General features: G+C 38.1%; 1 protein-coding gene across 1 annotated transcript in view; it reads right to left on the reverse strand.

Annotated features, from left to right (window-relative positions):
- The window catches only part of DLGAP2 (DLG associated protein 2), a 463,115-nt gene that overhangs the window by 27,194 nt on the left and 413,075 nt on the right, over positions 1-22,846 (reverse strand). The window contains exon 10 of the mRNA XM_080588601.1: positions 11,641-11,984. Coding sequence (XP_080444727.1) covers positions 11,641-11,984 — 344 coding nt within the window. The remainder of the gene's footprint in view (positions 1-11,640; positions 11,985-22,846) is intronic.

Consider the following 22,846-nt stretch of genomic DNA (forward strand, 5'->3'; position numbering starts at 1 on the left):
TGGGTCAGTGGCAGAAATTCACAAAAACACAGAGATCCTAGTTAGATAGATAATGGGAAAAGGATGTGGATGCTCCATGACTAAATGAAGAGAAGTCAAAACAAGGAAACCGTCTATGTGAGAAATTACAAAAAAGGCAAAAACTTGACAGAAAGCTTGAAAAAAAAAAAAAGAAAGAGAAGTTGCTGGATGCATCCTCCTGTGGGATGCATCCCATTCTTGTGCCAAATATGAATTAGACTGTGGTTTGACAGTGCCCTTAACAGGAACTGCAGATTTCTCTAGTCTCAGGTGCTTGGGAGTACACACACAGCCTGAATACAAAAAGTAGCTAGAAAATAGAAAGCAATTATAATAAATTTTCAAAAGTATTTGCCTACTGGTAGAAATATTTAGTGACTTAATACAGTTTCAATTTGTAAAATAACTGGAACCATTTCATGTTTATTTTTTTTTCTTATTTATTCAGAAAGAGCACTATAAGCTGGCTTAGCTTGATCAGGTATTTCTAGTAGCTTTACTGCTGCTAGCCCTCTTCAGCTTTCTGAAGCATGATAGATATTGTTAATTTTAGTCATTTATCATTATTTATAAATTTCTGCTATGGAACTATGCTATGCTAGATATGCTATGGATATCTGTATTTCAGTAAATTCTGTGAATGCCTTTCTGTGGAACTACAGTAGGGGTATTTATTACCCAAAGATCAAGTTCTGGTACGACATTATGGAAATAATTTTGGTTTAAAGTATATTTAATGTTAAGTTTATAAAAGAACATAAGAAACTAACTTGATTTAGATTAGGCAGGTTAGATTGTTGGATTAATGGTCAGAGTTGGTAATGTTTATGTTAGAGAAGTTTATTTTATTCAGAAATCATCTAGGCATAAACCTGGACATATACAGTATTTGAACTGGTCAAATCAATGCTGAATTTCTGAAAGGAAAAGGGTACTTGAGAAAGAAAACATCTATAGTTAAAACATCTATTTTTAAAAGAGTTTCTTTATTAAAGCCTATTTTATGTAAGCATCTCTGTCCATAGGAGAGCTGAGAAAACTTTTGAAAGACATTAAAGGAAGAAAGGGCTGAAATGTGCTTCAGTTCTCACCGTGCAAGCCTGAATGGACTTTTCTTCATTTTTTAAGCCTGGAATTTCACTAGCAGAGTAGTTGTTATTATATGTCAAATGAATAACACCACAGGTATGCACATCAGGTTACACCAATGAACAGTCACACAGTCAGAGTGGCTGAGGTTGGAAGGGACCTCTGGAGATCAACTGGTTCCACCCCCTTCCTTAAGCCAGCTCACCTACAGCACACTGCACAGGATCATATCTTGACGGCTTTTGAACATCTCCAGAGAAAGAGACTCCACAACCTCCCTGGGTAACCTGTTGCAGTACTCTCTCACACTCACCATGAAGAAGTTTTTCCTCATGTCCAGTTGGAACTTCCTGTGCTTCAGTTTGTGCTGGTTGACTCTTATCCCGTTGCTGGGCAACACTGAAGAGTCCTTCCCCACCCTCTTGGCACCCTCCCTTAGATACTTGTATAAGTTGATAATATTCCCCTCTCACTGTTCTCTTCTCTGAGCTAAACAGGCCCAGATCTCTCAGCCTCTCCTCATATGAGAGATGCTCCAGCCCCCTGATCACCTTTGTAGCCCTCCTCTGGAGTCACTCCAGGAGCCCCAGGTCTCTCTTGTACTGGGGAGCCCAGAACTGGACACAACACTCCAGGTGTGGCCTCATGAGGGCTGGGAAGAGGGGGAGGATCACCTCCCTGGATCTGCTGGCAATACTCTTCCTAACGCACCACAGGATACCATTGGCTTTCTTGGCCACAAGGGCACATTGCTGACTCACGGTCAACCTGCTGTCCACCAGGACTCCCAAGTCCTTCTCTGCAGAGCTGTTTTCCAGCAGGTCAGCTCCCAGCCTGTACTGCTGCATGGGTTTACTCCTCCCTAGGTGCAGGACCCTGCACTTGGCTTTGTTGAACTTCAGGAGGTTCCTCTCAGCCCAATTCTCCAGCCTGTCAAGGTCCCTCTGAATGGCAGCACAAACTTCTGATGTGTCAACCACTCCTCCCAGTTTTGTAACTTCAGCAGACTTGCTGAGGTGCACTCCATCCCTTCATCCAGGTCACTGATGAATAAGTTGAACAGTATTGGACCCTGTACTGACCCTTGCGAGACACCGCCATCTACAGGCCTCCAACTAGACTCTGTGCTGCTGATAACAACCCTTTGAGCTCTGCCGTCCAGCCAGTTCTCAATACACTTCATGCCCACTCATCTAACCCACACTTCCTGAGCTTACCTGCGGATGTTGTGGGAGACAGTGTCAAAAGCCTTGCTGAAATCAAGACAACAGCCGACAGTCTCCCCTCATCTACTCAGCTAGTCATCCCATCATAGAAGGCTATCATACTAGTTAAGCATGATTCCTCCTTGGTGAATCCATGCTGACTACTCCCAATCACCTTTTCTTCCACATGCTTAGAGATGACATCCAGGATGAGCTGTTCCATCACCTTTCCAGACATGGAGTGAGGTTGAATGGCCTGTAGATTACTGTAGTTCTCCTTTCCCTTTTTGAAGACTGGGCTTTCTTCCAGTCCTCAGATACTTCTCCTGTTCTCCATGACCTGTCAAAGATGATGGAGAGTGGCCTGGATATAACATTTACAAGTTCCCTCAGCACTCATGGGTGCATCCCATCAGGGCCCATGGATATGTGAGTGTCAGATTTGCCTAAATGATCTCTAACCCAATTCTCCTCAAGAAAGGGAAAGTTTTCCTTCCTCCAGAGTTTCTCTCTTGTCTCCAGGGCCTGGGATTCCTGAGGGCTGATCTTAGTAGTAAAGGCTGAATCAAAGAAGGCATTCAGTAACTCTGCTGTCTCTGTATCCTACGTCACCAGGGTACCCACCCCATTCAGCAGCAGGCCCATAGGCCCTTTTGCTACTGATGTATTTGGAGAAGCCATTCTTGTTGTCCTTGACATCCCTTGGGAGGGATGGGTCCAAATGGGTCTTAGCTTTCCTTGTTGCATTACTGTATACTCCGACAATACCCCTGTGTTCCTTCCAAGTGGCCTGTCTCCTTTTACATATTCCATATACTTCCTTCTTCTGTTTGAGTTTTGCCAGGAGTTCCTTGTTCATCCATCTCTTTGCTTGACTAATGGTGATGCACTTGAGTTTAGAGGAAGTGAAGCTTGAATATTAACCAGGTCCCTTGGACCCCCCTGCCCTTTAGGGCCCTAACCCATGAGATCCCTCCAAGAATGTCCCTGAAAAGGCCAAAGTTTGCTCTCCTGAAGTCTATAGTTGTAATCCTATTTATTGCCCTGCTTTCTCTATGCAAGATTCTGAACTCCAGCATCTCATGGTCAGTGCAGGGGCAACCCTCACATCTCCAACCAGTCCTTCTTTGTTAGTACAAGGTCCAGCAGAACACCTCTCTTCACTGGCTCCTCCACCACCTGTGTCAAAAAGTTATCATCAGTGCCCTGCAGGAACCTCTTGGACTGTTTGTACCTAGCTGTGTTGTCTTTCTGGCAGATAACAGGGTAGTTGAAGTCCTCTATGAGAACTAGGGCTGGTGATCATGAGGTGACTTCCATCTGTCTATAGAAGGCCTCACCAACTTCTTCGTCCTGATCAGGTTGACCTGTAGCAAACACTCACAAGAGTATCATCCATGTTAGCCTGCCGTTTTCTCTTTACCCATACGCTCATAAACTCTCTAGCACTGTCTTTTGTAGTGTAGTCTAGGTGGAGATAACACTTTAAATGAAGAGTTTAGTGTGAGACTATGGTCATTTTCCCATTTTTCTGATGGGAAAGATGGTAAAAGTACACTACAAAAAAATTCAGGTATGCTTCTAGAACTGAATGGATCATGAATCTGGGAGCCAGAAGTGGACCAAGAATCTAAGCCGACTTATGGCAAGGAGGCCTTAATTTTGCTCATTGGGTCTAATCCACTGCATCAGAAATCTGTAGGAATGGACTGGAAACTGTCCTGAAATTATGGCCCAAGGCTCATCCTGTAGGAACAGCAGCAAAACTCATTTAATAGTTTCAAAGGATTCAGTGATCACATTTTCTGCAATGGTATCAACTGGTGTGATGATGTGAGAAAACACTTATGTGTACAAAATATGGTAAATCATTTTCCTTTGTCTATTTGTGCTTTTTTTTTTTTTTTTTTTTTTTTTTAACTGTTAAAGACTTTGACATTTTCCCACCTGGCAGTCTTGTGCCTTCCATTCCTTCTAAAGCACTGCACCTCCTTCACAGGGGGATGCCCTCAGGATGACCATTTCTGCATACCATACTCCTTAGATCTATTGAATGAGTCTTGCGGGATGAGGTGGGCGACAGAGCACTGGAAATGGAAGTAGTCTAAGGAAGGTCAGTAGTATCATACCTGCGGGGCTAAGGTACAGCTAGTAACAGACTGTAGAGGTCAATAGACAAAGAAAAAATTGGCTTCCACAAGGATGTCTCAGTGGCTCATACATAATGCTGTTGGAAACATGATGGTCCAAAGATGTAAACAAGAAAATGTCCATATGGAGAAGATCAGTTTGGCCAACTGATATTGTCAGAACAAAGCAGGCAGACTGGCAACACACACTTTTCTTTCATTTTGCATAGCAAAAGCATATCTGTTTTTGCCAGCTACGTTGGTTTAGTAACATATAGCATGTCTTCTTTTGAACTCTTCTTCTGATGTGTGGAAGCCAATTTCCCTTTTATATTTGGGATGGGCTGGTGTCTTTCCATTGATGTAACATGTCCAGGAAAAGTCCTTCTCATTTACCTGTTTTTAAGTGCTTTCTTATTTGTATTTCACCTAGAAGTATATCCTGAATAATTTGCCGAAAATATGTAACTGTCACTTGGAATTACAAGAATAATGGAAGTAATATACTCTAAAATTTTATTCAAAACAAAATTATCAGGAAAGTGATGGTCCAGGTACCAAAACAGAAATGGCATTGGATACCTATAAATATAAATACTTACCGAATTATCCTTCCCTCCAGTTTGCCAAGACTGACACTGACTAAACAACCTGACGATTGCTTTCATATTTTAATGCTTTCATTTCATTTCTGTGCTTTGTAACAGCAGGAGAATGCCAAACATTTTTTTTTTGTGTGTGTGTGTGTGTGTGCAATCTAGTACTGCAAATATTGTAACAATCAAAACAAAAAATCTAGAAAAAGGAAGCAAATGCCAATGCAAGTAAAAATGGGAAATAAAAATATTCACTCACAAAGAAACAAATGAATAAATAAATTGCATTTCTGAGTGACAGATAGTAAAAAGACCGCTGCTAGAACACAGCAGGAAACTCTTTAAGTTAAATCAGATTGGCCAAGCTAGATTCAAATGAACAGAGTAGAAAAAGTCATATGTTTGGTTTGATTGTGCGGCTCCTGAAACTTAAAGAGGCCTTAATAGATCTATTGTTAGCATCCATGACTCATTATTGTTTTGTATTCTAAAAGCCTTGCATGCATCACATGTATTCTAAAAGCCTTAATATTTGAAAATTGGGCCAAGATCTCAGCAAAGCAAAATATTGTGACAAATTATATGTCCATCTGGTTAACAGGGAGTCTCACAAAGAAGAGGAAACAACAAAATCATCAGAAACTGACCAAAAGCAGAAGAATGGGAGTACATCTAAACTATCAGATTATCTTCCTCTCTTCTTGCAAACAAAGAACTAAAACTTCTTTAAAATGCAGTTCTTATGCTTTGAAAAATGTTTTATGGGCTAATAGTATGTCATTCACAGTAGGTGTATTGGTGCATTTTGTTATAACTTCTGTCTTAATTGTTTTACCTTTCACAAAGACCAAATACTCCTCTTCACTGGTTTTGCTATCAACACATGGAGCATACAACACTGTAAAACCTCTGTGACCAGTCACTACTGAATGATCTAGCTCAAAATTTGAAAGCTAAGTAACAGATACTGGCACTGATTCAGTAATAAATGACCCACGAATAAATTATATTTACACCAAATTATTTGAATAAGTGCACATCAGTATTGCACATAACTTACTTGTTAAAATCAATCTTGGTTTGCTTATAGACACTCATTCTAGTAAAGGAAGTACACACTGACTAAACTATTTCCACAAATTCTTGGTAAGCTTTCCTAGCTGGCAATTTTTAGCTGTGTGAAAGCAATCCTTACTTTTGTGTTAAAGTATTATTCTGCTCTTAAACATGAGCACTGCAACATAGCGTTGCAGTGTCCTAAAAATTACAGCCTAAGTAAGCTTCAATACGTACTGTCTCTGAGGGAAGTTCAAAGTTAATATATGCAGCACATAAGGAAACAGATTTTAACCTGGTATCTTTTGCTTTTCTCTCATAAGCGTCAGTAATAAGAGTCCTTCAGGCCACATTATCTCTCCCCATGCAACTTCACTGCCCTCAATGGGTTTTCACTGCTGTAGTTGATGTGTTCTATAATTAGAATTTAATAAACAATCTCTCCGATGATGCACAGGAAGGAAAATAATTCACCTTCCCTCTCTTGCATAGGCTTCTCAGTGGTAACGAGAAAAAAAAAAAAAAAAAAGAAAACACTACATTTGATACTAGATCAAGTAAATCCAATTGTGAATGCATAAAACCATTCTTAGGTAAAGAGATCTCATTTGTATGCAGTGATTTCAAAGCAGGAAAAATACTTCAAATAAAACTACAGTACTAACTTCTACTGCTTTAATTAACTAAAAGAAAACTTTCATCAGCCAAAAAGCATATACTCTTTCAAAATATTTTTTTTAGAAACACACGAATTATACCCACACTTGCATGCTTATGATTTTTTGTCTTACTACAAGGCACAATTTTGCTACTCTAGTACTCTAGTACTCTATACTCTAGTAGAGCATCTGGACAGGTCAAATACCTTTCATGGAATGGTTAAGTGCTAATTACACAATACATCATACAACAGGTTGAAAACTTTCAAGGATCTTTTAAGAAAGTGCTTTGTGCTAAAAATTCTTGCCAGAGTTTAGAAATGGGGTTTGTGTCAAGCTTATATGAGATAGTAACAACAGAGTGATGCACACAGCAGTGATTACTCGTAACTTTTTTGGTTCCACAATGCTATGTGGTAAATTGTTCCGAACCAATAAATGTTATGCAAGGCAACTTTCTGGGCTTTCCCCACTTAGAAAGTCTCATTATGTTAAATGGCAGTTAACAAAATGAGCAAAAGTAATTTGTGAAAAGAGTAAAAAATTAGATGTCTTTAAAATAACCATAGCTTTGTTTTAACTACTACTCCAACTGCTAAACTCCTTAACATTAAAGGAGGCTGAAAGGCAGCCACTGGCTGGGAACTCCTCTAGCTGGCTAAGCCTGTGAATTCTCACTCATATATATATATATATAAGGGTCTTTAAACTTAAGACCAAAGACCTTAACTTCAAAAGTCAAGTTTTAGCCTCTGTACCATGGATGCACTACCAAAATTTTCGTTGACTTCTACAGGCCAAGGACTTCACACACTTGTCTCCCAGAGCAGCAGTCTGAAGAGGATTTTAGGAAAACCTCAAAGATTTTATGCTTACCTCTAAAAGATTGGATCATTTATGATTTAAAGACCAGTGAAATCAATGGGAATATTTCTTTTGATTGCTATGTGTACACTGCAGTAGAACACTGGCAAGGACGATACAACCTAAACAGTACAAAGAAAATGAAGATACTCATCTTGGTAAGTATGCTATGTGGGTGTACAATGCTTTGCCTTAATGGTACATTCCAGTTTGAGGCTGCAGAATTTCTTGAACTGAGTTTTTAACATAACATGATAATTATATATATATAATATACATGATAATTATATATATATTCAAAGATCACCTTATGACAAAAAAAATTAAGCTGGCAAGTTGTTGCAAGTTGTCATTCCTCCTGAATACAGCTTGGATTTAGAACAATTTATTCAATGAAGATCCTGGAGGGAAAAAAAAACACCACAACCCTAGATACTTTGAAGATCCATCTCCTGATGATAAATGAAGATGACAGAGTCCGTTCTCTATGCTACAATTAGTACTCATATCCAAAAGTATCATCATGAATCAGTCTCCATACTTACAACATTTGTTCCCATATCATCTACTTCCAGGATTTCTCATCATTTGGAGAAGTCCTGATGTCTTTTAAATAGAGAAGAAACAAAGGACTACATATTTTGAAATACTTGTAATAAACAAGAAACTAATTTCTTGACGTGTTTTCTCGTATTTTTTACAATCCAAATGCTTTTAATTTGAAATGGTTTATAGCTAGAGCTGTTTTTGAATGTTAGTCATTAGCATATATACAAGGATATGCTAAAGAGCAAAGAAAAATCCCTGAAAAAGTATATCAGTAATAACCTTGCTCTAGACTTACTGGTTACTCTAGAAAATCTCCACCCTCCATTTTAATTCAAATACTTTGATAAGCCTTCAGCTGTCATGAAAGAAGACAGATATAAAGATTAGTGTTACTGGTGTCACTAGAGTTTAATTATTTATTATATATATATTCTTAAAAATACCAACTATATTTTTAATCCCAGAATCAGTATTTTGCAATTTGCTTGAATATGTATGTGAATTGGCAGTTTTTTTTTTTTTTCAATTTCCTTCTGATATGTCTGAAAATATTCCTCTTGATTTAAATATGAGTGTTAACAAAAAAAAAAAATCAAACCTAAGACCAACAGCTTTTTTTGTATTTTTTTTTGTGGGAAACTTTGTTTCTGAAGCTTTTTTTGTGTGTGCAAAATTCTCAGCTAAATAGGGCTAACATAGCATGAGTTGGGTTACCATGGCTGTGCTGTTCTCTGTCCTTGTAAACCGGATGCTACTGATAATTTACAGAAAATCCAATGCTCCCCTAGAGAGTTGGGCTCCCTGTGCATGTGCATACCAATCCTATGGCACATACCTACTGTGCTAGGACTTTTATAAAGGACATTTGTTAACAATATGCACAGTACACAAATCATATCTCCCAAAGACATGGCAGCCCTAGGCTGTGTCCATAGCAGTTCTACGCTCAGAGGCAGCACTGGTCATTCTCTATCTTTGTGCCTCTCTGCTACTGTATGAAACTTTGTGGGCAAACATTCTCACACCAATATGTTAAAGGAATGAAACATCAAAAAAACGCACAAATTAACCATCCTGATAGCAAAATAATTAATGCAAATTAATGCAAATTAAATGCATTACCCTAGCATGGCATGCTAATGAGAAAACAAGTCATTTAGTCAATCAAGGAAATATGCAAATAAAAAACATCCTTTTCTGAGGTGCTTTGATGCAGAAGTCTAAAAGAAAAGAAATACCTCTGCTGTATTTTTGGGATATTAGTTACTGTTTATGTAGTTTGCAATAAGGGTATACTAACCTGTGTTTTTATTCCATACAAACTAGGCAACAAAAATATGACAAAATGTATTTTCTGCTTAGACATGCTGCAGAAAGGTATTTTTCACACTAAGTGAAGCTTGAAACTCACTTCAGGAAAAACAAAACAAAACAAAACAAACAAACAAACAAAAAAACCCACAAAAAAACGAACAGCCCTAAAATACACTACCAGGATACTGCGTTGAGAGTAATTTCACAATTTTAACCTTATTTAATGTCAAATGTTGCAACTAAGGAGCTAGTACTTCTCATAAGATAACAGCACATCCTTCTATGACATGCTGTTGCAAACGTTTGCCACTTTCAGTGTGTGCACCTGAGGACCAGCATTATGGGCCAGGCATCAGATGATGGGTTGATACAGAAGATCCTCTGCCTCCATGGAAATCATTGCACAGATGTTTTTGCAGATTAGAAACACTTAGTCTTAAACACACCAAAAAACAAGAAGGGTCAGAACCCAGTGAGAAGTGGATGTCATCACCTGCAGTATGAAACAGGATCAAGTGATGTAATCAAAGTTTCAGAATTAATTGTTGAAATACCAGGACAGACTGAAGCAAGACACTCTTAATGTTAAATATTGTTGCTGTGCACGGCTGCTGTAAAGAAGAGATAAGAACAACACTAGATACAATTCCTTTCTGACGAGTTTCAGGTCAGAGGCTAAAAGGTACCAAAAATAACTTCCTGCTCTTCTGAGCTTTTCACCTTTATCTGCTAAGCCCCTTCTCTGAACGATATAGGATACTCTAATTACTTTTTAAAACGTCTTAATAGTAGCCATCTGCATATTTTACCATTGCTGTAATTTTTAAATTGCATTCTGCTCTTCTGTATGTAAAGAAGCAGAAGCCAACACTTTTTATGGTGAGAAATGGACAAGCAGCTTGCTGACAGAGGCTAGGTATTCCTGTTAGTCTAACGTTGTGGAACAGCAACATTATACTACAGAGTGATGTTCAATCGGTAGCTGTGACATGCTTAAGCCACATATTTTTCTCTGACTGAATCTTGAAATTAATGGAAACAGAATACTCACTTTTTAAGAAAATAATAATAACTTTTATGCACTTCCTTGTAGATGAACAGTCACTCACTGGGCTTAGTTGCATGGGCCCAGTGAGAGAACAGATCACGCTCTCAAGATCTATGCTGCCATCTCTACTATATCTGTAGCTATGCCATAATACATAACATTATCACTGATTTGGCAAAAGTAGAGATTTTTAAGCACAAAAGCGAACCCCATGATGTAAAGGGGGATATTCACATATATAAAATTAAATATGTGTTTAAGTAAAAGTAGAATAGAAACGTTAATTTCCATCCACATCCTGTGTTTCAACAGAATGAACTTTCTGAGAGTTCAACTTTCTGATTTTTATTACGACTTGATATTTCCTAGATATTTAAACAAGTTATTACTACTGCCTATCTAGTGCCTCCCATTCAATGGAGGAAATATGCAAAATCTGCATTGGGAATCATTTCATTCCCTTGACACAACACAATGTTGCTGAACTTTCCGTAGTCTGACAGACATTTTGCAAGATATGGTTACATGGTGGGCAAATGGGTGAATACTCAAAGGCTGTCCTTGTTGATGTTATTTCATTACTGGCCATGCTGTAGCTATATCAGTAAGTTCCTTTCCTTTCCTTGGTACCTTCTCCCTAGCAGAACACCTGTTACTGAAAGCAGGGTGGTGATGTTCTTTTTAGGTAGAATAATTGTTGAGGATCCATCAGCACCACACATTTTCCAAGGTCAAAAGAGAAAGATAATGGAAAAAATACAGTGAAGCATTTTAAAGCAGGCATAATTCTATAAAAAGGACTGAATTCATGGAGGGAAGGAGATGAACATGCTGTTCACCTGTAGCTCTGCAGTATAATTTTCATATCAAGTGCTAATGACAGGTAACCTCCCTAGAGATTTATTCATTCATTTTCTTCCAGGTACAGCATATTAGCGGAAGACTTCCCCGCACAGCCACGTCGCCATGATGTGAATTACAATTAACGCCAGGCAGCCAGGGGTTGTTTGTTAGATTATTAGAGCCAGCGAAGCTGAATGACTCATTCTATGCTATTTGCAGAAAGAAGGCAAGCAATTCATCACAAAACAGATGCTAATGATAGGCTACCTGGATCCCTATAGAGGAACGCCGGCTCTTGAGAAACTCCTCTGCTTTTGTCACGAGGATGGCCTTGTCACTGGTTCGTATGGAGGCACCCTCCGACGCATGGCGCTGCGCAGCTGCAGTCTCCAAGGCAAGATTCATGGCCTTGTTACTGTCCAAACTGTCTGTGGAGTTGTACATCCCTCGCCCATCCTGAGGCCACGGGGAAATCCTCTGAGTCCGGCTGTCGTGGTACGCATCCTGGGTGGATTCTGTGCTGCTCTGGGCCGTGACCGAGATCAGTGGCTTGGACGTGGTACGCGGGGGTACCGGTGGCGGTGTTTTTTTGTAACTTGTGTAAGTTACAGCTATGGAAAGAATTAAAAATAAAAAATAAAAAAAGAGAGAAATCAAGATTAGTCTGGTGGAAAACTCACAACATTTTCACCTTAACGTTAAGGTTATGCTAGTTGAAAATGAAGACGGTACAACATAGTGCTCCTTGTGAACCTCGCCGTTAGTTCAGAGCATCTCTCAGAGTCAGACGGGTATCCATAGCAACATTTTATTTCATCCAGGAAGCAAGGGGTGGAAATGGGAGTCCCAGATTATGGTGAAGATGAAAGGGAGTTAGTGAGGATTTGTGTGTGTGTGTCTAAGCCTCGAGACTAGGGCTGGGCAGGTACATGCTGGAGCTGCTGAGGTGGTTTCTGCATGGGGTAAAGCTGATAAGAGAAATAAAGGGATTTTTTTTTTTATTCTCTTGTATTAATCTGAACTGTAGGCTTGGTATCAATGCAGTGTATTAAAGAAAGTAATGTCAATATACTGGAACAGAACAGAAACTTCTACTTCATGCCACACTTTAACCTCTAGAAGTACTTCCAGGTGGACCGATTACTTACACAAGAAGCCTCTGTTTTAAAAATATACAATATATTTAACACAAGAAATTTCAGGCATGCAATATTTTATTTTATGAAAAGCTACTAGATACATGTATAGCAACAACAAAAATAATAAATAATACCAAAACCAGTGACATTTTATCTGTTGTCTTGTAGTAAGCCTTAAACCTTAGAACATACGTCGAAGAGTTATATACTTAAATGCAGATAATATGGAAATACAGATATGAAAATGGGTCTGAAACACTAGGAGAACTGGATATACATGAGTAGTAGTAAGAATTTTAGTCTGATGAGCAGAAAATGTCTGAGGCTGCTTTGATGTGGATCTTGTCTTGGAGAAAAAGGGTCAATAAAACATGCAAGAAAACTCTACAGGATGCAGGATTCTGCCAGTACTGTGTCCTTATAAAATTTTTGAGATTTCATAGAGATAGGTATTTAGTGATTAATATCACACAGTTCAGTTATCTAATTGCTTAAGCCCTCTATACTATTCTTGTACTAATATAAGCATTTCTGTTGTGGAAGTGTTTTTTCCCCCAAGAACATATTCTCAAATTTGTAAAATTATTGACTGATACAAAAGTGCATTGTCATATAGCTTTCTACATTCCTGTAGAAGAAAATCAAACCCAAATCATATCCCATATAATTACAGGAACATAAAGAAAATTATTATATTTTCTTGTATCAAAAATCCTGAAATAGCATATTATATACATGCAGAGATCAGGATAAAGAATGACTTAACACAAAGGTTTGCCTTTTTCAGGTGTTTTTAAATGTATTGGACATTATAAGGGTGACTCTGGTAACCTTGGAATTGGGGTTACTTAAGTCCAACAGAGATCCTACAGATGTTCCTCTTCTCATTATACAGACATGACGTGATAAGCAATGCAGTCACAAGGAACACCTTTCCAGTTGTGCTTTTTAATATCAGTCTATGTTGCAGCTCTCTGGAGGGAAGAGACAGGTTTAGGAATTTGCTAATACTTGGGACCACTGAGGCTGACTGACTAGGCCAGCATAATAGAAAAGCGAGCCTAGAGAAAGCTGTTCTTAAATTTTGATTCTTGATAATCATAAATAAAGCAGTGTTCATAAATAAAAGAGAGTGAGGCAGAGCTAGGAAGTGAAAACCTTCATTTGACGCACATTTTGAATTACTACTGATGTAGCTCAATTCTGGTAGAGATTTAAACAGAGTCTTGCTCTGAGCTAAATTGCTCTAACAGAGGGAAACACGTGAAAGCATGCTCTTCAGATTCAGGGACTGTGTGCATTTCTGAAGTGCAGTTTTGTTGTCCTATCACAAATCTTATCTCCTGTCAGTTTTGTAACCAGCAGTTAAGAAGAAAGAAAACCCCAATATTTTTCAACTGCTTTAGGGAATACAAGAAGCTCATGAAAGAAGGGAGAGACTGTAATGCTTGGAAATTATGACAGTGTCTTAGGAGCTTAAGCAATGTCTTTAAGTAATGTTTCCATTAAAGGAGTTGCCACAATACTGTTCCCTCACTTCCCCCTGCAAATGTAGATGCAAGTGATCAAAATGCTGGGAAACATTAGGAATAGCGAAAATGGGGAAAAATAGAGTCAGTGAAATCCAGATATGAAAGCTACTTTTATCTATAGCATGAGACAGGTTATCACCGTTATAACTAATTTACTGTTTTTACCAACTATCTTCATCCAGTGAATAATGAAATATATGGTGAATGTGATAATGAAACACCACAAGCAAGTGTATCCCTGCTACTCTGGTAGCAGATCACTTTTTTCTATCTAATTAACATCAGTGTTAAAAGTGTTAAAACTGTGTGGCAACACTCCATAGCTACTTCATTTTCATTCACATTTTTAAAAAAGATTGATTCTCCATGTGGAAAAACCAAACAGCAAAACAGTCACTTGCTCTTTTTTTTTTTTTTTCTACCAAGGATTGAACATCGAATTTTGGAAATTCCCGATTTTTTTTCAGTGGGGTGATACATCTTAGATTCACAAAATATTGCTGTTACTGTGGTATTCTGGCAAGCATTTGATCATGAACACTAAAAAGGAATTAGATTAAAACAAGCAAACAAAAAAGCCACAAGCATATTCGACAAGGAGAAGTAAACAGTAGAAAGACTGAAAGTTGATGAGAAACTGTATGCATATTCACAGTGAAATATGGCAGAAAGAAATCCAGTTAATTTCTAAGCTACAATCACAGAGATCAAATGTAGAGCAGGGAATAACAAATCCATCTCTGCACAGTTAATGAGTTCATATATGGACCAACAGTTTCAGAGCCACAGAAATCTGGGACTAATTGGAGACTAACAAAATCAGGTAAGAGGATGGAGGCGTGGATTTACGAGGCAAATCTTACCACCAAATTCTATTTGCTTTAATCACTCAAGCTGTTCCAGGGAAGTAAATAGGCTAACTTAAATGAATAATGTGACTGAGACTGGTCTTAAATAATCTTGGTATGTGTTACTGACTTAAGAGATAACTGTAATAAATTAAGAATATGCTACAGGAGGAAAGTAACCATCAAACCCATATTTTTATTGTTCATTCTTGGTCTTAGGTCTCTAATAATAAGTGTTGACTTAAGATCCAAAGCATGAAATTTTATGTCACTTTCAAATATTTTTGTAATTAATTGTTACTTCAGTGAACGTTCCTGTTATCAGAAGTAATGTCTGTTTGTAACAGCTCTAATTCTTGTCCCCAGTGGACATAAGTACCATGGGAAGTCCATATATTGGAAGAAACATTTCTTTTTCCTAATAGGAAAGGAACTTCCTCTTCATTCCTCATCCCCTTCTCATGCTGGTGGAGAGAAGCCCCTGTCAGCTTTGCATGGTTTGCTACTTTGCAAATTTTATTGGTCTTAGTGGTTTTTAGTTCAAAGTAAGCATACAAAACCTCCCCAGTGTTGCTTCATGTCTTCCTCATGTTTTGGTCCATCAGCCTACAAACTCCAGAGCTGTGGTGGGTTTTGTAAACCCAGCACTGAGGGTTGGCCAAGGGCAGTGCCCAAGGCCTTACAGGGAGTCGGGGCAGAAAACTGAACTGGGATAAATGGGGATGGAGCATCCTAGTCTTAAGTCAGGGTGTCAGGGGACAAGCAGGGTGTCAGAGCCAGCACAACAACTGCAGAGGAGATATAGCACAAGGATGGGGACATGCAAAAGCAGAGCATCAGGAGGGCAGAGCTGCCTCGGTACAACTTCAGACTGATTTAAGTTGTGGACATCAGCATAAGTAGAGGCATGGTTCATATTTTGACATACAAAACATAAATCCTGGATAATATATATATATATATTTTTTACAGGGCTCACAGAACATGACCAGAGATTTCTGTTTATTTTATTACTATTTTCTGAGGAGTTTTGGTGTGCACATGCTGGGCACTCCTGATATTTCTCCAATCCTGCTGCTGAAGAATGAGGCTCAAGCAAAGCAAAAGCAATGCCATTCTGTCACACTGTTAATCAATTTGTAAAATCTGCAGCTGCTCTGAAATGCAAAGAGAAAAAGAGTAGACAGCACGAGAGGAAAATATATCTTTTTAATGTTTAAACTGAACACAGAAGGAATTATGAAAAAGAAATTGAATCTTTCCTTCCTGTTGTATTCAAAGGCAATCTTAATATAGAAAGCTGATTTTTTTTTGGTCTTTTTTAATAAAGCAGGAAAAATTATTTTTGGAAATCAAAGGATACAGTCTGTCTCCATCTGTTAGCTAATAATAATAATAAAAAAGATAAAAATTGTCAAAAAACATTCTTCTAATTCTAACTGCATGGCTATTTCCGACTTCCATTTGAATCAAAGCATTAACTGTTCAGGCACTTGCACTTCAGTATAAATATATGCAATCAGCTCCATTGGATCTTCCTTTAGGAAAGAACATTTGAAGACGGAGAGAAAACAAAATGGTTCTGTGCTGCTTCATGGTGGGCTAGACTAAATGATGATGAAAACCATGTATAAATTGTTTAGGTAGCATGGCAGCATAATGTGCATTAATTTGGCTCTCAGGCAGGAAAAGGTGTAACACATCAATTTGTTCTCGTAAGGATCATTGCCTTTATGCAAAGAGGGCAGTGCCCATTTATGTCGGCTCCAGTTATCTTCTCCCAGCACGCAAGTTATGCTTGATACCTTAACGGCCAGATGACCACTTCCCCCCTCACATACACAAGATTCCCTGTCAGTGCTGAATCTGGCACAGCAATGGCTACAAGTGACATGCTCTGTAAAACACATTAATCTCTTTTATGTTCTTTGTGATACCAGCTGGGAAGCATCGGTCAGAAGCAGAGAATCAGGTATTATGGAAACAGCAGTAACCAAGAGGACAAACACAGCACTGGAGAACTAACGGTTTGGACATATACAGTAGAACTGCAAGGAAAGTTTCCCAATAGTTCTTAATTAACTGGAAGTTTTGTTATTTACTTGATATACCTGGAGCAGAATATCCCTCTTAATCTGCACTGCATTTGACTAAACTTGCTTAAGGTTGCTGTTGCTACTGTAGAAATAGCTGTAGAAATCAGTCAGTTACGCTGCCTGTATTTCAGTGCAAACACAGCTTGTACTAGAAATAAAATGACTAAAATGATTCAATTCAGATATAACTTCAGGTTATCCATAGAGATTTAAAGACAAAAGAGAGAAGGAGAGACTTGATACATTTGATGAAATATCAGTGGCTGTAGGTGACATTCAGAACACCTTTCAAAAGGCAGCCTTTTTATAAATCACTGCTGTTGGTCCATTTGCCAGATATAATCACCTGAGGGGCTTTCACAAATCAATATAACCACTAAGCACTTAGTCAAAATAACATTATTTAGGCTGAGATCACAAAGTTAACTGGATGATGAATTTACATAAAAGCACCATCAATTAAAGGAAACGGTTGTCCCTTATGACACATGGCAGGAGTAAACCGTACTTTTAGTTTTGCAAGGAGGCTTATTCAGAAGCAGGATAATTACTCTGCAGGGAGCACGGCGCTGCCCTGGAGGCAGAGCTCCCCGGGGCACACTGCTGCAGGCAGACAGGATTTCTCCGAGGCACCACAGCACTGAGGGAAACACCGTGAGGGCTCCTAGGCTAATGCTAGGTCTCCTGTTTCACACAGGGAAGGTGAATGCTAATGCTACAACCATCTCAGAAGAGGAAAAAGAGACCTTTCTGTAATGAAATGCCACAGTTAAATCTAACCCTGCATGAAAAGCTTACTCAGCTGTCGGTATAGCCTTTTGACCATGCTGAACATTGTTCTAGGCGAAGGTTTTCACAGTCACAGATAACATGGCTGTTCTTCAAATGCCCCGAAGTTCCTTCATTATGTGCCATCATGGTCATCAGGACTTCTGATCTGCTCTTAAACTAAAAAGGCACTAGTGGATGTACAACAGCTACCTCCCAAAGCAAAGAATGATGAACATTTCAATACCATCAAGAAATGAAACAGGACTTCTGAGAAAAGACATCCCATCCACTGAAAGAGTTAATTTCACACTAAGAGAATAAACTGTTTGATCATTTTTCTACTAATCCATGCATGTCAAAAATAAGAATACAAGACTCTATTGAAAAGAGAGGATGTTGGGACACATCTTCCTATTTGTGACTATTGTCAACTCCCATTATACACTGGTTTCTGATGAAAAATATAATTAAAAGCAGAATGAGGTGTCACACTGGTCAGTTTAATTTTTACAAAAACAGTCTGTCTTTTCCTAAAGTCAGATGCTAAAGTGTTAGAAAAGGGGTTTCCTTCTTGGGTTAGTTGTACCTTTAAAGTTCGCTCCAAATGAGGTGATTTAGAAATGCTTAGTTTTGTTACTTGTAGCGCCTTGTTACTTAATTAAGAAAAAGTGATCAGCTACAATGAGGGGGAAACGTTAAGATAAATTAGTCTGTACTTAGTCTGCTGTTTTAGATATGTGCCATCAGTGGCTACCTCAAAACCTACACCTTTGATTTGGGGGTTACTTCCTTTTTCCAGTGCTGCAGCAGGATGTGCTCAGGCTCTACCCAGAAAAAAACATCTCGCTCCATTACTTGACCCTAGGCAGCGCTAACTGAATGTAAATGACTGTCCTTCAAGCTCACATCCACTTCTTACTTAAATTGAAACCACAGCTGCATGTGAATGTAGACCGGGCAAGGAAGATGCCACTTTCCAGTACAATCTTGATTCCTCCAGCCTTTCTCTTTGCTGCTCCCTGGGAAGATCCACACTTTTGCTTGTTGCTTTGCTAGTGAAAGATCCTGCCATTTCTGAAGGATTTTCATGTTCAAGAGTTTCTCCATTTGCAAGGTTATGAGAGTGTTTTTTTGAACTGTAAGGAGATTCAAACCTTGTAAAAATAGTCATTAAAATTACCGATGTCATACTGTGCTTGAAATTCAAGAGAAAATTTTGTTTTTAAATATATTAATAATTTTAATGGAATCTATGGTTGATTTCCTTCAAACACAATCAGAGGGTTACTTTGTTTTTATTACTGTATCTTCCTGCTTTCTGCCTTTTCCCATTCTGTCCTCCGCAGTGAATCCTAGCCAATAAAGGAGCCAGGAATCTTTCCATCTCAGTTGAGATAAAATATTTTTATGCTTGGATATCTGTGAAAAGAATCCTGTTTCTTGCTTTCCAGACCAAGCAGTAAGAAACAGATGATACATCTATGATGATATTTTTATGAGATATTTTCTCAGAAAGACTGCTTGCACCCAGATGAGATTTACCAGCATGTTTTATCTGACGGGCTACATTTTGCTTAAGCTACATAAAGCAAGGCATTGTCTGGGTGGTAAGCATTTATAACATTATTATTGTAACTTTATTGTAACATTATTATAACTTTGTTTATCTTTTTCTCCCTGATGGGTATTTTACATGTATTATGTTTAGGTAAACTTGGATATTTGTCAGACACTAAAGTCAGATGTTAATTGATCAGGATCTCACATTGCTATGTCTCAACATGATGGTCTCATGCCATAGGCCAAGGGAGCAAAGTACTGCATTTATCCTGTGCCATTTTTTAAAGTAGGGTTTTATAGTAGCAATCGGTTTTATCATACTTTGAAGACACAGTCAGTATGTGAGAACTATGAAGTGGAATCCATCTCACCTCACATTAGCCATTTAAAAGACAGTCATCCAACTCTTAAGTTGTCTGATCTCTTTAGAATTCCCAGGAGAAAAATAAGCAGTTACGGGGGAAATTCTGTTTTCATCTTAGATGTTTTTATTATTGTTATTATTATTTTTACCAGGCAATGAATCATTTTATGCAGGTAAAAAGAATCAGGGACAACCAGCTCAAATCAGGACAATTCTGAAATGCCTACATAGCTGAGATCCAACCTATGTGCTCCATCCAGCCACTCTGTCCCTATGAAGGCACCGGTAGGACTCTGGCATGCACTGGGACATAATCTCTCCTGTCTTCTGTTACCTGTGTTCATTGGAAAGGTGGGAGCTTCATCACACCTGCTCCCTTTTGAGCTCGTTGTTAAAGCAAGGCTGTGTGGAATTTGATTTTAAGCATCTAGCCAAATCTGAATTACATTACATTTCTTAATCCAGCTGTCCTAAATGATAAGAAGTTCAGCTTCCAAACCCTTCTCCTGGGCCTACTGCATAGCAGCTAGTAATGGTTTGGCCCAAGGTCCCTTAGAAGCTTCAAAGAAGTACTAAAAACAAACCCTGTGCATTTCCATTGTTTTAAAATTGATTGCACAGTGTTAGACACTGGGCCAGACGATGCTGTTTAGCCCTGCTGAAGTTGATATTGAAAGTCAGTGTAATCAGACCAATTCACACAAACTCAGGATCTGGACCTTTATCATAATGTATTATTGATACAGGCACAGTTCGTGCTTCTTATAAATTACTTTTTTTTTTTTTTAAATTGCTTTTCAAAATGACATGTCACTGAGAAACTGCAGTCATATGAACCCCATATAAAATGTTATTTCTATGCAGCATCTGGTTTTGACCTGTCTCTGCCAAATAGAACCTATATAGCACTTGTGAAGAAAAGAAATCATTTATATGACACATAACCTCAATAACAATTTACCAGCTTAAGGCAAAATTACTGGATGCTATATTTTTATAAATCTGTGTGTGCATTAGGTTAGACTCAATAATCAGAGTAGATCCTTTTAGGCTTAAGTTCTGTACATCTATCTGATTTTGTACAGGAAACAAACAATTAAGTGGAAATGTGACCATTAAATTTGGAAAAAGCTGGAGTCTAAGAACACACTGCAATCTCCCAGTTAGAACTTGGAGGAGAGCGGTATAAAAGGAATTAGTGTAATCAAGTAATTCAGTGCGTAAGTCATTACCGCCATATTGAGGAAACTTAGGTCTGTAGGCAGCCCATGTTACGTAAACGATAAAATCTGTTTTGACAGTGTAATTAATGTTAGTCTCAAAACAGAAATACAAATCGAACAAGACATCAAGGTCAGGAACTGTAAGACTTTGCCAAAGTTAAAAGAGATGTGGGCAACACAAACCTCATGGATTGCTGATGGACTAGTTGCAAAGGGTTCTATTTTAGATCAGTTAATTAGTGAAAAATTATAGCCTAACCAGCATCCTGTAGATGGCAAAGCAAAGTGCTGACAGCTGTTTTGCTCTTCTAAACAGTTCCTATGTGCCTCTAAAATATTGAAGTTGCCTTAAAGAACATCATCTTAGTTTTTCAGTTGCAGGAAGGAAAAACTTACCTTGAACTATACTCTAATTTATAGAATGCATGTGAGGCTTTTCTGGAATACCGATTGCATGTCACACCACCAAAACAGTGAGAAGCAAAGAGAAAAAACAGCTCCAAAAGCTAAGAGCTGCTGTTACCGGGTTACTCTTTTCACATTGAGAGCAATAGAAATTTTGTAAATGTTTTTCAGTAGAACAGATTCAAACCAATATTGCTGTCATTCTGTACTTAAAAAAAAACCTCTTTTCTTGACCTCCCACATACCCTTATCACTCAAGTCAAATAATTTCCAGCAGCCTCTTGAAATGCACTCACAGACATATTACGTAGGCTTATCATTGTTTTTGTTTGTATATTTTCTGTTCACATTCTTACAGTAGCTATATGTAGTTTGTAATTTTCTTTAACTTTCAGAAAGGAATTCCAAACTGAGTAGGACGAGAAAAACAGTTTGCTCAGTTAACCTTAAGGAAGTGTTGCACAGTAGAATAATTTTAACAGTGTGTTATGATAATGGCCCTGTGTTAAAGAATTGAAATGATTACAAAATATTTTAATTAAGGATAATTTAATACTTTTAAATCATTCTTTTAATCTACAGAGAGCTGCAAGTCTGGACAAAGCTCTTTTGAGACTGGTAACAATACAGGCAATAGTCAAACCAAGAAATCGTTTTACCCAAGATACTCTTGGAGTTGGTGTCAGTGTGGAAAAAAAATGCTCAGAAAGATACTTGCAGCCTACTGGTCCTATATTTAGGTGCAGCAAATGATGCTACTGGGTTTTGAGCTCTCAACTCTGCAAGTCAGAGCATGCTCTCTCCAAGTCAGTTACTCTTGATTTTAGCAGGACCAGGATTTAATCTTTAGATTTATCCTATAATGCAATATGAATAGGGCTGACTTTTACCTCCCATTCTATGTCATCATTGTAGACTATTTTTATAGGCAACAGGGAGAAATAGGGACGTCCAGAGAACAACTTATCTCATAACAGATACCAATCCTAAAGAAGATAAATCACATTTCATTGAGTATAATAGGACATTAATGTCACTGCATTTGACAGCTAGCTACATTTTAGATATACGTACTAGGTGAGATGAATTTTTGTCTGAAATTTTATTTTTTATTATTATTATTATTTTTTTTTCTACTGGGGGATAGAGACTAGGAGTGGGAATATACATATTTTTCCGGACAAAGAACTATCCCCAAAGGTTCATTTGTATTTAATATAAGAAAAAGAAATGCATATAAAAAGTCATGACTCATTGATATGCCTTTGGTATTGTGTTCTTAGTCTCAGAAAGGCAAGTGATAGGTTACTCACTTCAAACTCAATATCTTCCTCAGACTTGTTTGGATGTCTTCTAGTTGCCTTTGAGGAGCAGTAATGAGCAGCTTGGATTGCTTTGGCATTTGTCTAAACTGTGGTTTCCACTGTATATGGTTTTTACATACCAGGTTATTTGCTGAGACTAAGGTTTACCCCTTCCACGTGCTGGAACAATTCATTTACAGAGTACAGTGTTTGTTGGTAAGTATGGTCTTA

This window comes from Anser brachyrhynchus (genome assembly GCF_964034855.1).
Source record: "Anser brachyrhynchus genome assembly, chromosome: 3".
Lineage (NCBI taxonomy): Eukaryota > Metazoa > Chordata > Aves > Anseriformes > Anatidae > Anser > Anser brachyrhynchus.